Genomic DNA, 15400 nt, shown 5'->3' with positions numbered 1-15400 from the left:
TCAGGAGAGCCAGGTGCGGGCGAGCCGCCCCGCAGCCGCCACGTCCTCACGCGGAGGATCTCCCTCGAGCGGCCCGCGCATGCAGCCAATCGCTGCGAGGCGCAGCGGGCGCATGCAACAAACAGGCCCACCTGGCCCGACTGGCACGGGATCATCTACGGCCACAGATGGTGCGGGCGTGGAAGAACATGCCACACCTGCGACCACAGGATCTGATGTGGCAACGCCCGTCTCTTCTCCAGGATCTTCTGCGACAAGTGGATCCGTGCGCCCGCGTGTACAGCAGCAACCAGCTACATCCAGAGTCACAACTCAGCTACAAAAAGGTATCAAGAACCCAAAAATAAGAACTGATGGCACAATATCGTATGGTATGCTGTGTATTTCAGGAGAGCCAACAAAACTAGATGATGCACTTGGAGATCCAAAGTGGAAAAAGGCCATGGATGAGGAGTATACAACCCTGATGAAAAATAAGACATGGCGTTTGGTACCAAATCAAAAAGGCAAAAACATCATTGATTGTAAGTGGGTGTATAGGATTAAAAAAAGGGCAGATGGCTCCATTGACAGGTATAAAGCACGTCTTGTTGCTAAAGGTTTTAAGCAGCGTTATGGTATTGATTATGAGGATACATTTAGTCATGTGATAAAATCTGCAACCATAAGACTTGTGCTAGCAATTGCTGTGTCCAGGGGATGGAGCTTGAGACAGCTAGACGTAAAGAACGCGTTTTTGCATGGTGTTTTGGAAGAGGAGGTCTACATGAGGCAACCACCAGGTTATGAAAACAAGCAAAAACCACATTATGTATGTAAGCTTGACAAGGCCCTCTATGGCTTGAAACAAGCACCTAGAGCGTGGTACTCCAGGTTAAGTATGCAGTTGAAACGCCTTGGTTTTGTTGCATCAAAAGCTGACACATCTCTCTTCATATACAATAAGGCAAATATTGTCATTTTTGTGCTCATATATGTTGATGATATTATAGTTGCAAGCTCTTCTCAGAATGCTACTGATGCTCTTTTGCATGACCTAAGCTCGGAATTTGCCTTAAAGGATCTTGGTGATTTGAGTTTCTTTCTAGGCATTGAAGTTAAGAAGGTTCAGGATGGTATAGTGTTGAAACAGGAAAAATATGCCACTGAACTCTTGGCTCGGATGGGAATGAAGGATCGCAAGCCTTCCCCCACACCATTATCCTCATCAGAACAACTGTCATCTTATGAAGGGGAACCACTTAATGAGAAGGAAAGCACCAGATATAGAAGTGATGTTGGAGCCTTGCAATATTTGACCTTGACACGGCCAGATATCTCATTCTCTGTTAACAAAGTATGTCAATACCTGCATGCTCCTACTTCTGCTCATTGGACAGCTGTCAAAAGAATCATACGGTATGTCAAGCACACTGTAGGTTTGGGGCTATATTTCAAACGTTCCAATTCTACACTGGTTAGTGCTTTCTCTGATGCAGACTGGGCAGGCTGTAAGTGATGATAGAAAATCCACAGGAGGGTTTGCTGTTTTCTTTGGGTCTAACCTTATTTCATGGAGTGCCAGGAAACAAGCAACAGTGTCAAGGTCGAGTACTGAAGCTGAGTACAAGTCATTGGCAAATGCTACTGCAGAGATTATTTGGGTTGAGTCTTTGCTTGAGGAATTGGGTGTTAAGCAACATCGTGTCTCATGCCTATGGTGTGATAATTTGGGTGCTACTTATTTGAGTGCCAGTCCAGTTTTTCATGCCAGAACCAAGCACATCGAAATAGACTTTCACTTTGTACGGGAAAGAGTTGCAGAGAAGAAGTTGGAGATACGTTTTATTCCTTCTAAAGATCAAGTAGCTTATGGTTTCACCAAAGCTCTACCGTACAAGCCATTTGAAGCATTCAAGAACAATCTCAATCTAGGATAGGTAGTTCAGATTAAGGGAGGGTGTTAGGCATAGAGATATATTATGTTGTAATCTTAAACTACTTATCTCTTCCTCTCCCTTGTAACCTCCTATCTCTCATCCTACCGAATCCTAGCGATCGGTAGAAGACTTGTAAACCACGGCAGGGGTGATTCCTGCCCTCGATTAATAAAACCCGCGGCTCCTCTACGGAGGAGTAGGAACTCTTTCACCAGATAACTCTTTCAAGACTAACCGCTCTAATACCATGTGAAAATTGTAGTATGACTAATGTTTGTTGTATTGACCTGACCCATGTGTAGGGTATATATAGAAGTACATGTGAGGGAGAAAGACTTGGAGTAGAAGACAAGTCATACATGATTTAATATATTTTATCTCTAACTCCTATCTCTATCTTAAACACAATATTCTTCTAACACGCCCTAGGTGTCTCTCTTGTCTCTCCTCTATTACTAGCAGGTAAATGCTGCTGGATTTTTCTTAATGAACCGAGGGTGTACTAGCTAGCAAGTAGTTGACCAGGCGTGTCCAATGAATGCATGGGAATCCATGACAACCTATTGCCTCCAAGGCTTGCTTCAGGTATACCTAACTGGCAAATCAATCAACCTATAGTGGTTGCACCGTCCCATCCGTATTGATATTATTATACTCTACCATACATGCATGGCCGTATACGTGTACGTGTATATGCTGCTAGCTAAGCAGTACCAGTAGTTGATCGCTCACGTCTCTGTTGTATATAGTTCGCATCTCATTGTCCTTTTATCGCCTCTTAATTACAAATTAATACGCGCCAATATGTGTCACGTCCTTGCTTAGCTACCCATGCATTTATTTATTCACTCACAGATGCCTAGCCAGATAGCTACCTTACCAGCATGCTACTACTAATAAACTATCCTTTGTTTCATCAGACCTAATGGAACAAGAAAGAACAGCCAATCGCCCATGTTCTGTCGTCTCCATTTTTGGTTTGTTCACATGGGAACATATGTGTGTATAGTTATATTTGTTCTATTGTTCACATGATGAAAGATTGACGAGAACTAATTATAACCGTCAAAATGCACTTAAATAAGTTAGTAGGTGTTGTTGTTAAGTACCCACGGACTATTAGCATCTTACCACAACAGGAGTTGTTGCACCCCCACATGCAGTTCAATGATCACATATGATACATGATTTGTTCCCTAAACTTATACAAAAAGCTGTTCATACTCAAATTTCAGGAATCACTAGCTTGCTAGTACTCCAATAGTAACTACTAATTTTCCATCAAAAAAAATACAACCTTCGATCCAAAATAAGTCGCAACCTTAGTACTCTCTCCGTCCCAAAATTCTTGTATCTAGGCAAATCTAAGACAAAAATTTTGGGACGGAGGGAGAACAAAACTGCGACATGGTTATGGATTGGAGAGAGTAGTACTCCCTCCGTTCCTAAATGTAAGTCTTTGTAGAGATTTCACTATGAACTAGATACGGATGTATATAGATGCATTTTAAGTGTGGATTCATTCATTTTACTCCGTATGTAGTCCACCTAGCGAAATCTCTAGGGAGTAACTAGTAATTAACCATGCATGCGGGGATTACCTGGGCTAGATGAAACAGTAATTATGCACGCAGGCTGAAATTGTTGCTTAATTACTGTGGAAAGCATGCATACATGATGTTAGAATTTGGAGAAGGACATGCGTAAGTATTTATTTTTTGTACTAGCACAGTGGACAACCGCTGGCGGCTCGATGAGTCGTCGTCGCTTATATAAGTACGCACCGTCCGTGAATGAGACCTCAACTTTACTCAACCGCTATGCATGTAGGTAGTTAACATATCCCAATCAGCTCTTTTCGATCATATCCACATGTCCCTAGCAAGCTTTCCTTTTCTAGGTTCTGTGCAAGGAGTTTGATTATATGCAAATATTTATGTACACAGAAATCAAATACAACATATATATGCATATGCAAATAAAAAGCATTAGCTAATTAAATTTCTGCAGCCTCATTTATGTGATAGAGCACTCATAGCAAGAGATTTATCTTGCAAAAGTAAAAAAAGAAAAGTACTAAACAAAATCCATTCCTTCTCCAAGAAAGTTGTATCTTGGTGGATGTATTGGTCTTTACTCTTTAGACACACACACGCACAACCCTACACAACCAAGAACCAACCATGAAAAGTTGAAAATAATCACTCCTTGGATAAAACAATCAAGGAATCAATCAAGCAAATATATATATTAATGTACATACAGATATGCATGGGTGGCTTTTCAACAAGACAATAATACACTTCCACAACTTTCTATCCAGAAGATTATATCCTACTCAAAAAGCAAAAATGAAATACTCCCTCCGTCCCAAAATTCTTGTCTTAAATTTGTCTAGATACGGATGTGCCTAATACTAAAACGTGACTTGATGCATCCGTATTTGGACAAATCTAAGACAAGAATTTTGGGACGGAGGGAGTATAAAATAAAATGGAATCTTGCATTAGATAAATAGATATAGATGTCCCGTGAGCCCAGCCAACCAGGTAAGGACCGGCGCGGCGCCGCCGGTGCCATCTCCAACCTCCACCTAGCTTATTACGTGGTGCTACGACCATCTCTAACCTCCCTATCATTTCCACCGTCATGTTCCTATCTACTCCCCAAACCAACCAATTTTTGCGACATCACATCGTATATAAACACAAATCCAAACCCCTTTCCACTTAACTCGTCTCCTCCAATATTGTTACTCAAGGAGGTGCATCGGCCGATTGATCAGCGCCAAGAAACTTCCATCCTTCGACTGATCATGGCGGCAGCAGCGGTGATGCTGCTATTGTTTTTCGCCTCCTGCATGCATGCCGCCGTGTTCTGCGCGGCCGCGGGTTTCGACGAGGTGCCGACGGTGGCCTTCGACGAGGCCTTCGCGCCGCTCTTCGGCGAGTCAAACATGGTTCGCTCCTCCGGCGGCGACGCCGTGAGCATCACCCTGGACCGCAGCACCGGCTCCGGCTTCATCTCCAAGCGCTACTACCACCACGGGCTCTTCAGCGCGGACGTCAAGCTCCCCGCCGGCCACACGGCCGGCGTCGTCGTTGCCTTCTATCTCTCCAACGGCGACGTCTTCGAGGCCACCCACGACGAGCTGGACTTCGAGTTCCTCGGCAACCGCGCGGGCCACCGGTGGCGGATGCAGACCAACGTGTACGGCAACGGCAGCACGGCGCGCGGCCGGGAGGAGCGGTACGTGCTTCCCTTCGACCCCACCGCCGCGAAGCACAGGTTCTCCATCCTCTGGTCCTCCAGTTCCATCGTTTTCTACGTCGACGGCACCCCCGTCCGCGAGGCGCAGCACCGCCGTAGTCGCCGTCGTTTTACGGACGACGGCATGGGTCCCGACGGCGACGACAGTGACATGGGCGCTGACTACCCGTCCAAGCCCATGGCGGTGTACGTGACCATCTGGGATGGCTCCACCTGGGCCACCGAGAACGGCAAGCACACGGTGGACTACAGGCACGGGCCCTTCACCGCCGACTTCTCGGGGCTCGTGCTCCGCGGCTGCCCCGCCGACGCCACCGGCGCAGACATCCGCCAGCTCCACCTCGGCGCTTCCACGCAGCGGTGCGCCACGGCGGAGTGGGAGCTGATGACGGCGGAGTACGCGGTCATGACGGCACGGAAGCGCGCGGACATGCGGCGGTTCAGGCGGAGGCAGATGGTGTACACGGTGTGCTACGACACGGACCGGTACCCGGCGGCGCTGCCGGAGTGCGAGGTGAACGCGGCGGAGCGGCAGATGTTCGAGCGGTGGGGAGAGTCCAAGGCCTCGTTCCGCTCCCGGACGACTGCGCCGGCGCCGCTTGTGTCCATGATGCAGGCCGCCGACTGAGTGATCGCCTGATCGGAAGGACCACCGGCGGCCACGTTGTTGCCTGTACAGTTGCTTAGCTAGTGATAAGAAAATGATTATTATGATGAGCAGTTGGTTGATGGAGCTGTTTAGTTTTGTATCTAATATAATAATAAGTAAAAAAAAAGCTAGTACCTAATTGAGTGGGTCACTGATAGATTAAAGGTGGTGCTAATTAATCCATTAGCAGGACCAGTATCATTATCTTCTCATTATGTACTAACTCAACTAGTTAGGCTATGATGGCAACATATGATACTACAACATATTCTTTGGTTAGACTGAACTATGAACGGCTTCAAAACTTGGACCTAGAAATTAAGCAATGTTCTTGCAAAAAGCATAACTACCGAACCTACAAATGTTAGTATTTGTTTAAAACATTCAGGTTGAAATATATTGCTGGAAACCACACAATATTAACTAGCCTGTATGTTGGATTTACTTAGCGTGCCTTTACTCTTATGAGGACAGAACCTTACTGTTAGAGGTTTATTTTTTATCAACTTTGTACTAACAAATAAATTTCATGTGTCAGGTAGGTGCATCGTCTTGAAACCGAGGCCAGGACATTGATAAAATATTGTCTTTCTTGCATCACTTGTTTTAAGCTCCCATAGCCTCTGACCCACCCAAGGACATAGCTCATAACCAAGCGATTCCGAGCTATTGATCTGTCCGAGGACCAGTGATTTAATGCCACTGCCTATCTCGAAAGATTCTTATAAAGAGAACGGCTTCCCGGAGCAAAAGATGATTAGTTTACTCACCATTTTGTTTCTATCGAAGCATATTGTACAACCCCATTCGTGTGTGTTTTGACGTGTCCCTAGATACTACTCCCTCCGTCCGGAAATACTTGTCATCAAAATGAATAAAAGGTGATGTATCTAAATGTATTTTAGTTCTAGATACATTCTTTTTTGTCCATTTTGACGACAAGTATTTTCGGACGGAGGGAGTACGTACTAGTATTTAAATTTCATGGGTATGGGCATAGAAGGTACCGGGAACTGGAATACAACATGCACTCCTGGACTAACATGAGTGTTGCGATTGGGTATCAGTTGATGGGGGTGTAGTACACGGTGATGACGACAGTGAATCGCTTGGCCCCACCGTGGTTCGGGTGGAGGTAGATGGTGTACACGGGAGGGGAACTTTTGGTCTATGGGACATATGCACCCTATATGGAATTTTTTTTAGTAATTCAACAAAAAGTCAAAAATTCCTGAAAATATTTTTGAAATAAACTTGACCTTCTATTGTACTCGTGAGAAAAAAATCCACGAAGAAAATATCCCTTTGACTTTTTTCAAAAAAGACAAAATTTTGGCTAAAATAGTGTGAATAGTGACATATAATAGTAAATAAATTTTGTCTTTTTTGCTGTGAGGTCAACTTTTGTTTTCTTTTCTGCCGAGATTTATATACTAGTGCAAAAGTAAGTCAAGTATTTTGTCAAAATAGTTCTTACCTATTTTCACTTTTTATTAAAATATTAAAAATAAATCCCCATATAGGGTGCATATACAACAAGGAACACAAGTGTATTTCCCACACGATGTGCTACAACATGGACCAATACTTGGGTCGTGCTAATGGAATGCGAGTGACATGGCAGGCATCCGTGTTTGAGTGATCTATTTACCCAAAACCACCAGACTTGAACAAGATGAGGAACAAGTAAATGAACAAGATGAAGAACAAGTAAATGTCCTTGTATTGTCATGAAATTATTGGTACGGATATAGTCATTGTTGTAGTTTGTCAGTTTTTTCTCTCGCTTAGGCATAGGTTTGATCTTATATGACTTTGCTCTTTACCAGCGGGCTTTGCATGTGTTGGTGTTGGATGTGTGCATCCTAGGTATGCAGAGGCCTGGTGTGGACTCATTGTGTTTGTATCCACTTGATGCTTCATCTTGTGTCAATAAAATCCATTCTTTATAAAAATAAGTAAATGAGCAAGATGAAGAACAACTAAATGAACTCACCTTCTGTCTATCACACATGAATGTGTACTTTCCGATTTAGCCTCTTCAGTTCCTCCAAAGGCATACTTACTCCAACCACTCCAACCACTCACACATGAATGTCTATCACACCTGGCTGTACGTGTGTTGAACGCGGAAGCGCCGTCCATTCGGCGTTAGATCGGATCTTCCGCGATTTGAATCGCCGCGAGTACGACTCCATCATCTGCGTTCTAGTAACGCTTCCGCTTAGCGATCTTCAAAGGTATGAAGATGCACATTCTCTCTCTCTCTCTCTCTCTCTCTCTCTCTCTCTCTCTCTTGTTGCTAGAATCTCCTAGATTGATCTTGGTGATACATAGGAAAATTTTGAATTATTGCTACATTTCCCAACATACGCGCCAAGTTTTTTTTGGAATTTTTTGACATTGCAAAATATGTTTAAAACACTTTTTTAAAACTAGGAGCGCACATGGCTTTACTTAACTTCTCCTTTTGGTTATAGGACAGAACCTTACTGGCTAGGCTTTATTTTACATCAAATTTGTACTAACAAATAAATTGTGTCTCAGCTAGGTGCGTCGTGTTGACGCAGGGGTTAGAAGATTGGTACTTTCTCTATCTCGTATTAGTAGTCGCCCAAATGGATGTATCTAGCATTGAAATACGTCTATCTACATTCATTTCAGCGAGAACTATTTATGCGACAGAGGGAGTAAAATATTGTCTTTCTAGAAACAAAATGCAAGTAAATGCATGCTTCTTTAAAGCTTACTTAGGCTCCAACTACCGATGACAGCTCATAACCAAGAGATTCTATTGATCTATGGGAGGACTAGTGAGTAAATGTCACGTCAATCTCGGAAGTATGTTATAAGGAGCAAGGCTTCCCTGAGCAAAAGATGAATATCTTACTCACCATTCTAGTTCTTTCTGAGCATAGTTCACACCCCATTTTGTGTGTTATTTGATGTGTCCCTAGATACAGTAGTTGAACTTCATGGGTATATATAGGCATAGAAGGCAGCAGGAATTGAAATACAACATGCAATCATAGACTAACTCGGTCATCTGCATTGCGGCTGAGTAAGAGTTGATGGGGGACGAGTATGCACTGATGACGACGCTGAATCACTTGGCGCCATGGTGGTTGAGGCAGAGCCAGATGGTCTACACATTGTGCTATGACATGGACAAATACTTGGTAGTGCTGCATGGAATGTGAGTGATGTGGCAAGCACTAGGAGTTTGAGTGGTAGGGCAAGTCGGAGATCCTCCACTCCATTCAGTACCGTACAATGGCATCAGGTCCGTGCATGTAGCATGCCGAAAAAAGGTGATCCAAGATACTGTAAAATTGCTTAGCTAGTGGTACAAAAGGAATTGATAACAATTGTAACTATTGAAGTTTACGCAACGAATACATCACAAGGGTATGCTAGTAGTTGTCTTGATGTATAGATATTTTTTGGACTTTGCATTTGTTAAGAACGCCGAAAATTGCAAAATCATTTAAAAAGAGAAAATTGGGATCATAGCATATCCGTTTCATTTGTTTGCACCGGAAAGGAAATACCATAGCATGAGTATTCATTTAGCGGGGAAGACATTCACGATAAACAAAAGTATGCAAGAATTGTGGAATAGAAAAAAGGGAAAATAAATAAGAAAAGAAAAGGAAACCAAAAACATGAACAAAGAGATTAAAAAGGAAATCAAAGTCAAAAGAAAAAATAGCAATAATCAAATGGAAAAACTGTAAACAAATAATGAAGAAAACTGGAAAAAGAAAACAAGACAAAGGTAATAAAGAAGAAGATACAGAAAGTAAAAAAGTACATATACAAAGAAAAAAAGAAGGATGAAGCAAATTGACACTGAAAAAGCATGTGTGATACACCAAAAATAAGAAACAGAAAAAACCAAGGAAACCTAAACAATAACCGGATCAGGGGCACGACTTTGTCATGTTTTGTGCGAGACCGAACATCCCCTCGACAAAGGAGGTGTGTAGTAGACCAGCTGATTAGCGTTAGTTTGGATCATTTTATTTTTTCTTTAAAATTAAACAAATATAAATACATACCTTTAAAAATAATTTAGTTAAATTTTTAGAAGTGCCATCGCACATGTTTTTTTAAATACCCATGCAGTAAAAAAAATGTCCGCACAAACATTTACGAAAGGTTTGATAGAGTTTTAAAATGTCTATTAAATTAAATGTTCACACACTTATCCATATGTTAGTGACATTTAAAAATATATTAATAATGTCTAGAAAGTTTTACGCACGGAACACATCACATGGGTATGTGAGTAGTCATCTTGATGTATTGCTAATTTTATGGGCGCCTAGTGCCTTGTTCAATTTGCGTTTGTTTAGCACGTCAAAAATTACAAAATCGTTTAAGAAGAGACAAAATGGGGTCATGGCATGTCTATTTTAAAACACACAAATTGATCTTGCTTTTGACTTGAAAGTTATTTGCAGGGATGTGGTTCACAGCAGAAAGAAAAGAACATAACATGATTATTCATTTAATTAGTGGGTATGACATTCCCATCGATAGCGATGGACATACATGTTACATGTAGCAACTCTGTTAGTCCTCGTCTCTTCGATACACATACCAACCATGTTGTGCTTAATTCTAGCTGTTGGATATAGCTTCATACCTTTATTTTATCAAAGAGAATGCGGAATGTCAATTTATTATAATTGCTAGTTAATTTTTCCTTCAATTTTTTGATTCACCATTAGGTTTCAAGTGTAGTTTAACTATTTGAGTAGTACAAAGTCACAAATTTGTTTGAATTCTAAATTAAAATCAAAAATTCATGCATAGAGAATATTGGCATAATTACAGTGTCATGTGGCATCCTGTCACACTGTTTCTTTGGATTAAAAGGCAGAAACCATGGTAAATCAATGCGTTCAATTCAGGTTTGACCTTTTATTATATTTAAAATGAAATAGAAGAAAATCCTTCTCCTCTTAAACTTCAGTAAGAATTTTCAGTTTCCTTTTACATAGAAGAATCGGATGCGACTATATGTTGCTTACTGCGATATGTATGAACCGCTCGCTCGCACATCGACAACATGGGCCTTGATGTGGCCCGCAAAGAATACACGTTGGAACCTGGATTGCGATGGTAGCTTATACATGTCTGTTCATCTCCTTAGAAAAACCGGATTTGTTCAATGTCGATGGAACATGCTAAAAATGAAACTTCTTTCGAATTTAGAAACGAAACTCATTGTTGTGCTTATACGTGTTTGTCTGTATTTTTTATTTCTTTTTCTTCATAAAAAGTAGTCTATTTTGGGTAAATATGCTAATTTTCTATGTAGTCCCTGAAAAGTGTTCACCATCAGAAACATATTAAAATACAGCAATAAATTTAGTAAAACGGCAAATATTTTCTAAAAAAAAGAATGAATTTTAGATTCCCCATAAACATAGTTTACACATGATGAACATTTTCTAAATACACGACAAATATTTTTCAAATACATGACTAACCGTTTTTATGCATGCTAAACATTTTTTAAAAACACGAGCAACATTTTTTAGTTAAATGATAGACAATTTTTAAATACATGATGAACATTTTAATACAAGGTATACATATTTTGAATACACTGTTTTTTAATGCACTATAAAATTTTTTAATGCAAGATGCAGACTATTTAATAAAAGATGAATACTACTTCAATAAAAGATTGGTATTTTTGGAAACTACATGATGAAATTTCTGAAGCTTATGTAAATAATTTTTAATACATGCTCAGCATTTTGATGAAATACACGAAGAAATCTGAAATGCATGGCGAGCATTAAAAATGATAAAAACCATTTATGGAGTAGGAACATTTTATACAAAACCAATGAATATTTTTTGTAATCATGATAAAGAAAAATACACGAAGAATCGAGGAGAAGAAAAAACAGAAATGATATAAGTAAAGAAAAGGAGACCAAAAGCATGAATAAAGAAGTTAAAAAGGAAATCAAAAGTCGAAGGAAAAAATACCAATAATCAAAAGGAAAAAACAATAAACAAAAAATGAAGAAAACTTTAAAAAATTAGGTAATACAGAAGAAGAAACAGAAAGCAAAGAAGTTCATAGAAAAAAAAGGGTGAAACAAATGGACAAGCTACAAATAAAAAAGCACTTGTGATACAACAAAAACAGTGGGCCGGCTGACTAGCATCAGTTTGGTTAATTTTTAACATTTTATTTGTCTTTAAAATAAATTATTAATACATATTATTCAAATTTATTTAGTTAAAATTTTAGAATTGTCACCACACATTCTACCCATGCAATGGAAAAACTATCTGCACAAACTTTTATGAAAGGTTTATAGAGTTATTAAATGTTTACCAAATGTTAACACACTTATCCATATGTTTGTGATAATTAAAAATAAACAATAAATAAAATATTCATACCATTTTAATAAAATGTTTCTGACATTTAAAATATGTTCATGTGTTTAGGAAAAATGTTTGCGACATTTTTCAAAACTGCTTATACAATGCAAAAATGTTATCAAAATTTTTGAAAAATATATTTCATACCTCTTTCAACAGAATTGTTACGTGACCTTATCTAGTAAGTTTAGAAAGATCTTAGTATTGTTTCGCTCTTTTTTTCTTTATTTCCCAATTCTAAAGATGGTCTATAATGATATGCTGAGCTTATATCAGAACTTCATCAGCAAAACCACAAGGTATATGATAGCATACTATTTTTACACTGGTTTTTATTGCTGTGTTTTCTTTTGTAGTGTGACTATTTTGAGTATTTTCCTACTAGGTATTGCAATACGGTGGTGAGGTTCCACGTTAGAGCATGCCTCCAAAGAGATTGGCTTTTCATGATAATTTAGTTTTCACTGCAGTCTCTTAGGTTATGTTTTCAGAAACACTTGATTCAGTTTTTTTTCTCTAGCCAAACTAAGTTTTAGATTGTCTATTCTTTAGCATGCTGTTTTATCCCTTAGTGTTGTATATATGTAATACTCCCTCCGTCCCAAAATTCTTGTCTTAGATTTGTCTAAATACGGATGTATCTATTACTAAAATGTGACTTGATACATCCATATTTAGACAAATCTAAGACAAGAATTTTGGGACGGAGGGAGTACTAGAAAATGTGTGGATATTTGAATTATGTGGTCTTACTCCGTTGTTTCTTCTACGTGGTGTGGATACTTGAATTATATGCTTACAAGCGATGCAGTGATATTTTATTCGTGGAACAGTGGTGTTGTCTTCACTCTACTATTACCTTTTTCTGTTGGTCATATGTGATGAGTGAGATGACAATGATACTTATGGGCATCCTCGAGTAGTGTGTCCGTGATTATCTATCATACCTTTTCTGTCAATATGCCAACTCTTGGTTCCAGAGACACACGTGATCAGAAGCGTATACAATTTGTTGGTAGGTCATGTATGCACGAATGTGAAGTTGGTGACACGGACAGGGTGAATATATAAGATGTGCTAGTTGGTGACAACTCATATTGCAAGCGGTGCCATGGAACATGTGCAAACTATTGGCGTTCCAGACCTTGAAGGAGATCATATAGGTTAGGTACTCACACTTGCTAGATTTCTTCAAGATGCTTGATGAAATGTGTGAACCTAAACTTATTCGTAAACTTACTTCCCATGGTACGCTAAACTATTCCTAAATATGATGTTGATTGTGTCCATGACACAATTCTCGACCCACTCAACCGCGGTTCATGGGAACCAACATTTTCCCCCGTTGCCGCCCAGGAGATTAACTATACCTACTCGTATACGATGACTGACCCAGCGTATAGAATCGAAACTTCTGTGTAACCGGACAAGTACTAGTTAACCCTTAGTTACGCTTACGGCCAAGTACCAGTCCTGGCCGGACTCAGCATGCAAACTAACTATTGGATACCTACGCTAATGGCACTGCACCACGTAGAGCTAGTTTAAACTACTTTGATTATCTCTAACAAGTAATTTTAACATGCTCTCTCTTACCCCTCTTTTCAAATGGGAGGTCAGAAGATAAAAGCTAATCAGACAATTACTTAATCAAATCAATAACTCAGATCTATTATGTACTCTTACCTCTCATGTGAGAAGGGGTGGTAAGAAGGAGTGAGGGACCATGCTAAAATTTGCCATCTCTAACACTGTACTCTAGAACAGAACCATGCCAAGGGAAGGGACAAAGTGGACAGCAAAGAGTATGAATATATAAGAATTTCAGCACAAACGGTTCAGTTCAATTTTCCGGAGAATTCCGCGCGAAGCTTTGATATCTTGTTGGTTCTTCCCCGTTGATGGACTGTGAAGTATGGATGGCATTGCTAAAGGAGGAGTCTATGCTATGCTACGCTATTCTTCTAGGTTGCTGCTCCGCTGACTATCATGCATTCTACCTGCTCCGAGTTTAAAGTAAAGTACTAATTAAAAGGAAGGGAGGGTCACTGGTGAAACAAAACCGGGTGTAAGAGTCTATTTCGCAGTTTTCAAACTAAAAACAGTCAAATGTGTGCATGTGCATACTACTCCCTCCGTTTCTAAATATATGTTGTTTTAGAGATTCCAATAAGAGGCTACATATGAAGCAAAATGAGTGAATCTACATTTTAAAATATGTCTACATACATCTGTATGTAGTTTGTATTGAAATCTCTAAAAAGATTTACATTTAGAAACGACGAGAGTACCTCTTTTAAGGCGGTTCAAAATTGATAGGAGTCACTAGTCATCTGTGATCGTGGCCAATATTACTGTTTTCTCCTAAGATCTGAGATGCTACGACGATAAATTGTGTAACCCTAGTATGGACTTTGCACTTTTGCAAAATAAGAGGGAAATTATAAGGCTATAGAAGCACATGAATTAATAAGGAACGTAAAAACAATGCTATTTAATTAATTTATCTCCATTTCAATATATTTTTGGTTTCCTTGGATGAAGTCATGAACAATGATGGAGTTATTTGATTTGTAAACAATCACTTAAAGCCTATCAAAGGAAGGGTGCTACAAAATCCAGATTTAGATAAATTTAAAGAAAAGTTCTTGACAAATTGCAGGTCAACTTTTGCATACCACCTTTTGTTTTTTTCCTAGTAAGCAAAACATCCCGGTAGTATTGCTTCCTGAACCAGTATCTAAAACCTTGGCGTGATCCAAATTGGAGCCGGTAAATGTAGCCATGGATTCAAGTTTGGCCACGCGTCACTAAGTTTCCGCATACTCCTATTCTTGATATCCCAGATACCAAGATCTTTCCCTAACATTGGACTGTCGTCAGAACAGTCGTCCGTTAGGTAGGTGCAGTTTGGCTCGAAAGCCAGAAAGTCCTTTGTCGGAAGGCACACGACGGAGTTGAACCCCACGAAGAGAGCATGGTCGCCAATGTCCCTTAGCTCCACTAGCTTCTGTCTATCGACGTCAACCTTGAAGACTAGGATCTCGTCCGTGATGACCTCGTCAACTAGCCGATGTGGCAGGTCAACGCCTTCTCGAAGCAGTTGCGACGCATCAATTTCTTGGTCATTGGCATCGGCTTCACA

At 40.1% G+C, this 15400-nt stretch overlaps 1 protein-coding gene across 1 annotated transcript; it reads left to right on the top strand.

Annotated features, from left to right (window-relative positions):
* Positions 1-4482: 4482 nt before the first annotated feature.
* On the top strand, positions 4483-5977 carry LOC119312957 (probable xyloglucan endotransglucosylase/hydrolase protein 30). Its single transcript, XM_037588751.1, has one exon. It carries the CDS (start codon positions 4735-4737, stop codon positions 5815-5817), a length of 1083 nt encoding a protein of 360 aa, XP_037444648.1. The 5' UTR covers positions 4483-4734; the 3' UTR covers positions 5818-5977.
* The last annotated feature ends 9423 nt before the right edge of the window (positions 5978-15400 follow it).

Source organism: Triticum dicoccoides, chromosome 5B (assembly GCF_002162155.2).
Source record: "Triticum dicoccoides isolate Atlit2015 ecotype Zavitan chromosome 5B, WEW_v2.0, whole genome shotgun sequence".
NCBI classification, from domain to species: Eukaryota; Viridiplantae; Streptophyta; class Magnoliopsida; order Poales; family Poaceae; genus Triticum; species Triticum dicoccoides.
Note: the sequence above shows the minus strand (reverse complement) of the source record. Positions and strands in the feature narration are given on the sequence as shown.

Bases quoted from the DNA above. Each gene is read 5' to 3' on its own strand.
- LOC119312957 (XM_037588751.1), top strand. From the start codon at position 4,735: ATGGCGGCAGCAGCGGTGATGCTGCTATTGTTTTTCGCCTCCTGCATG.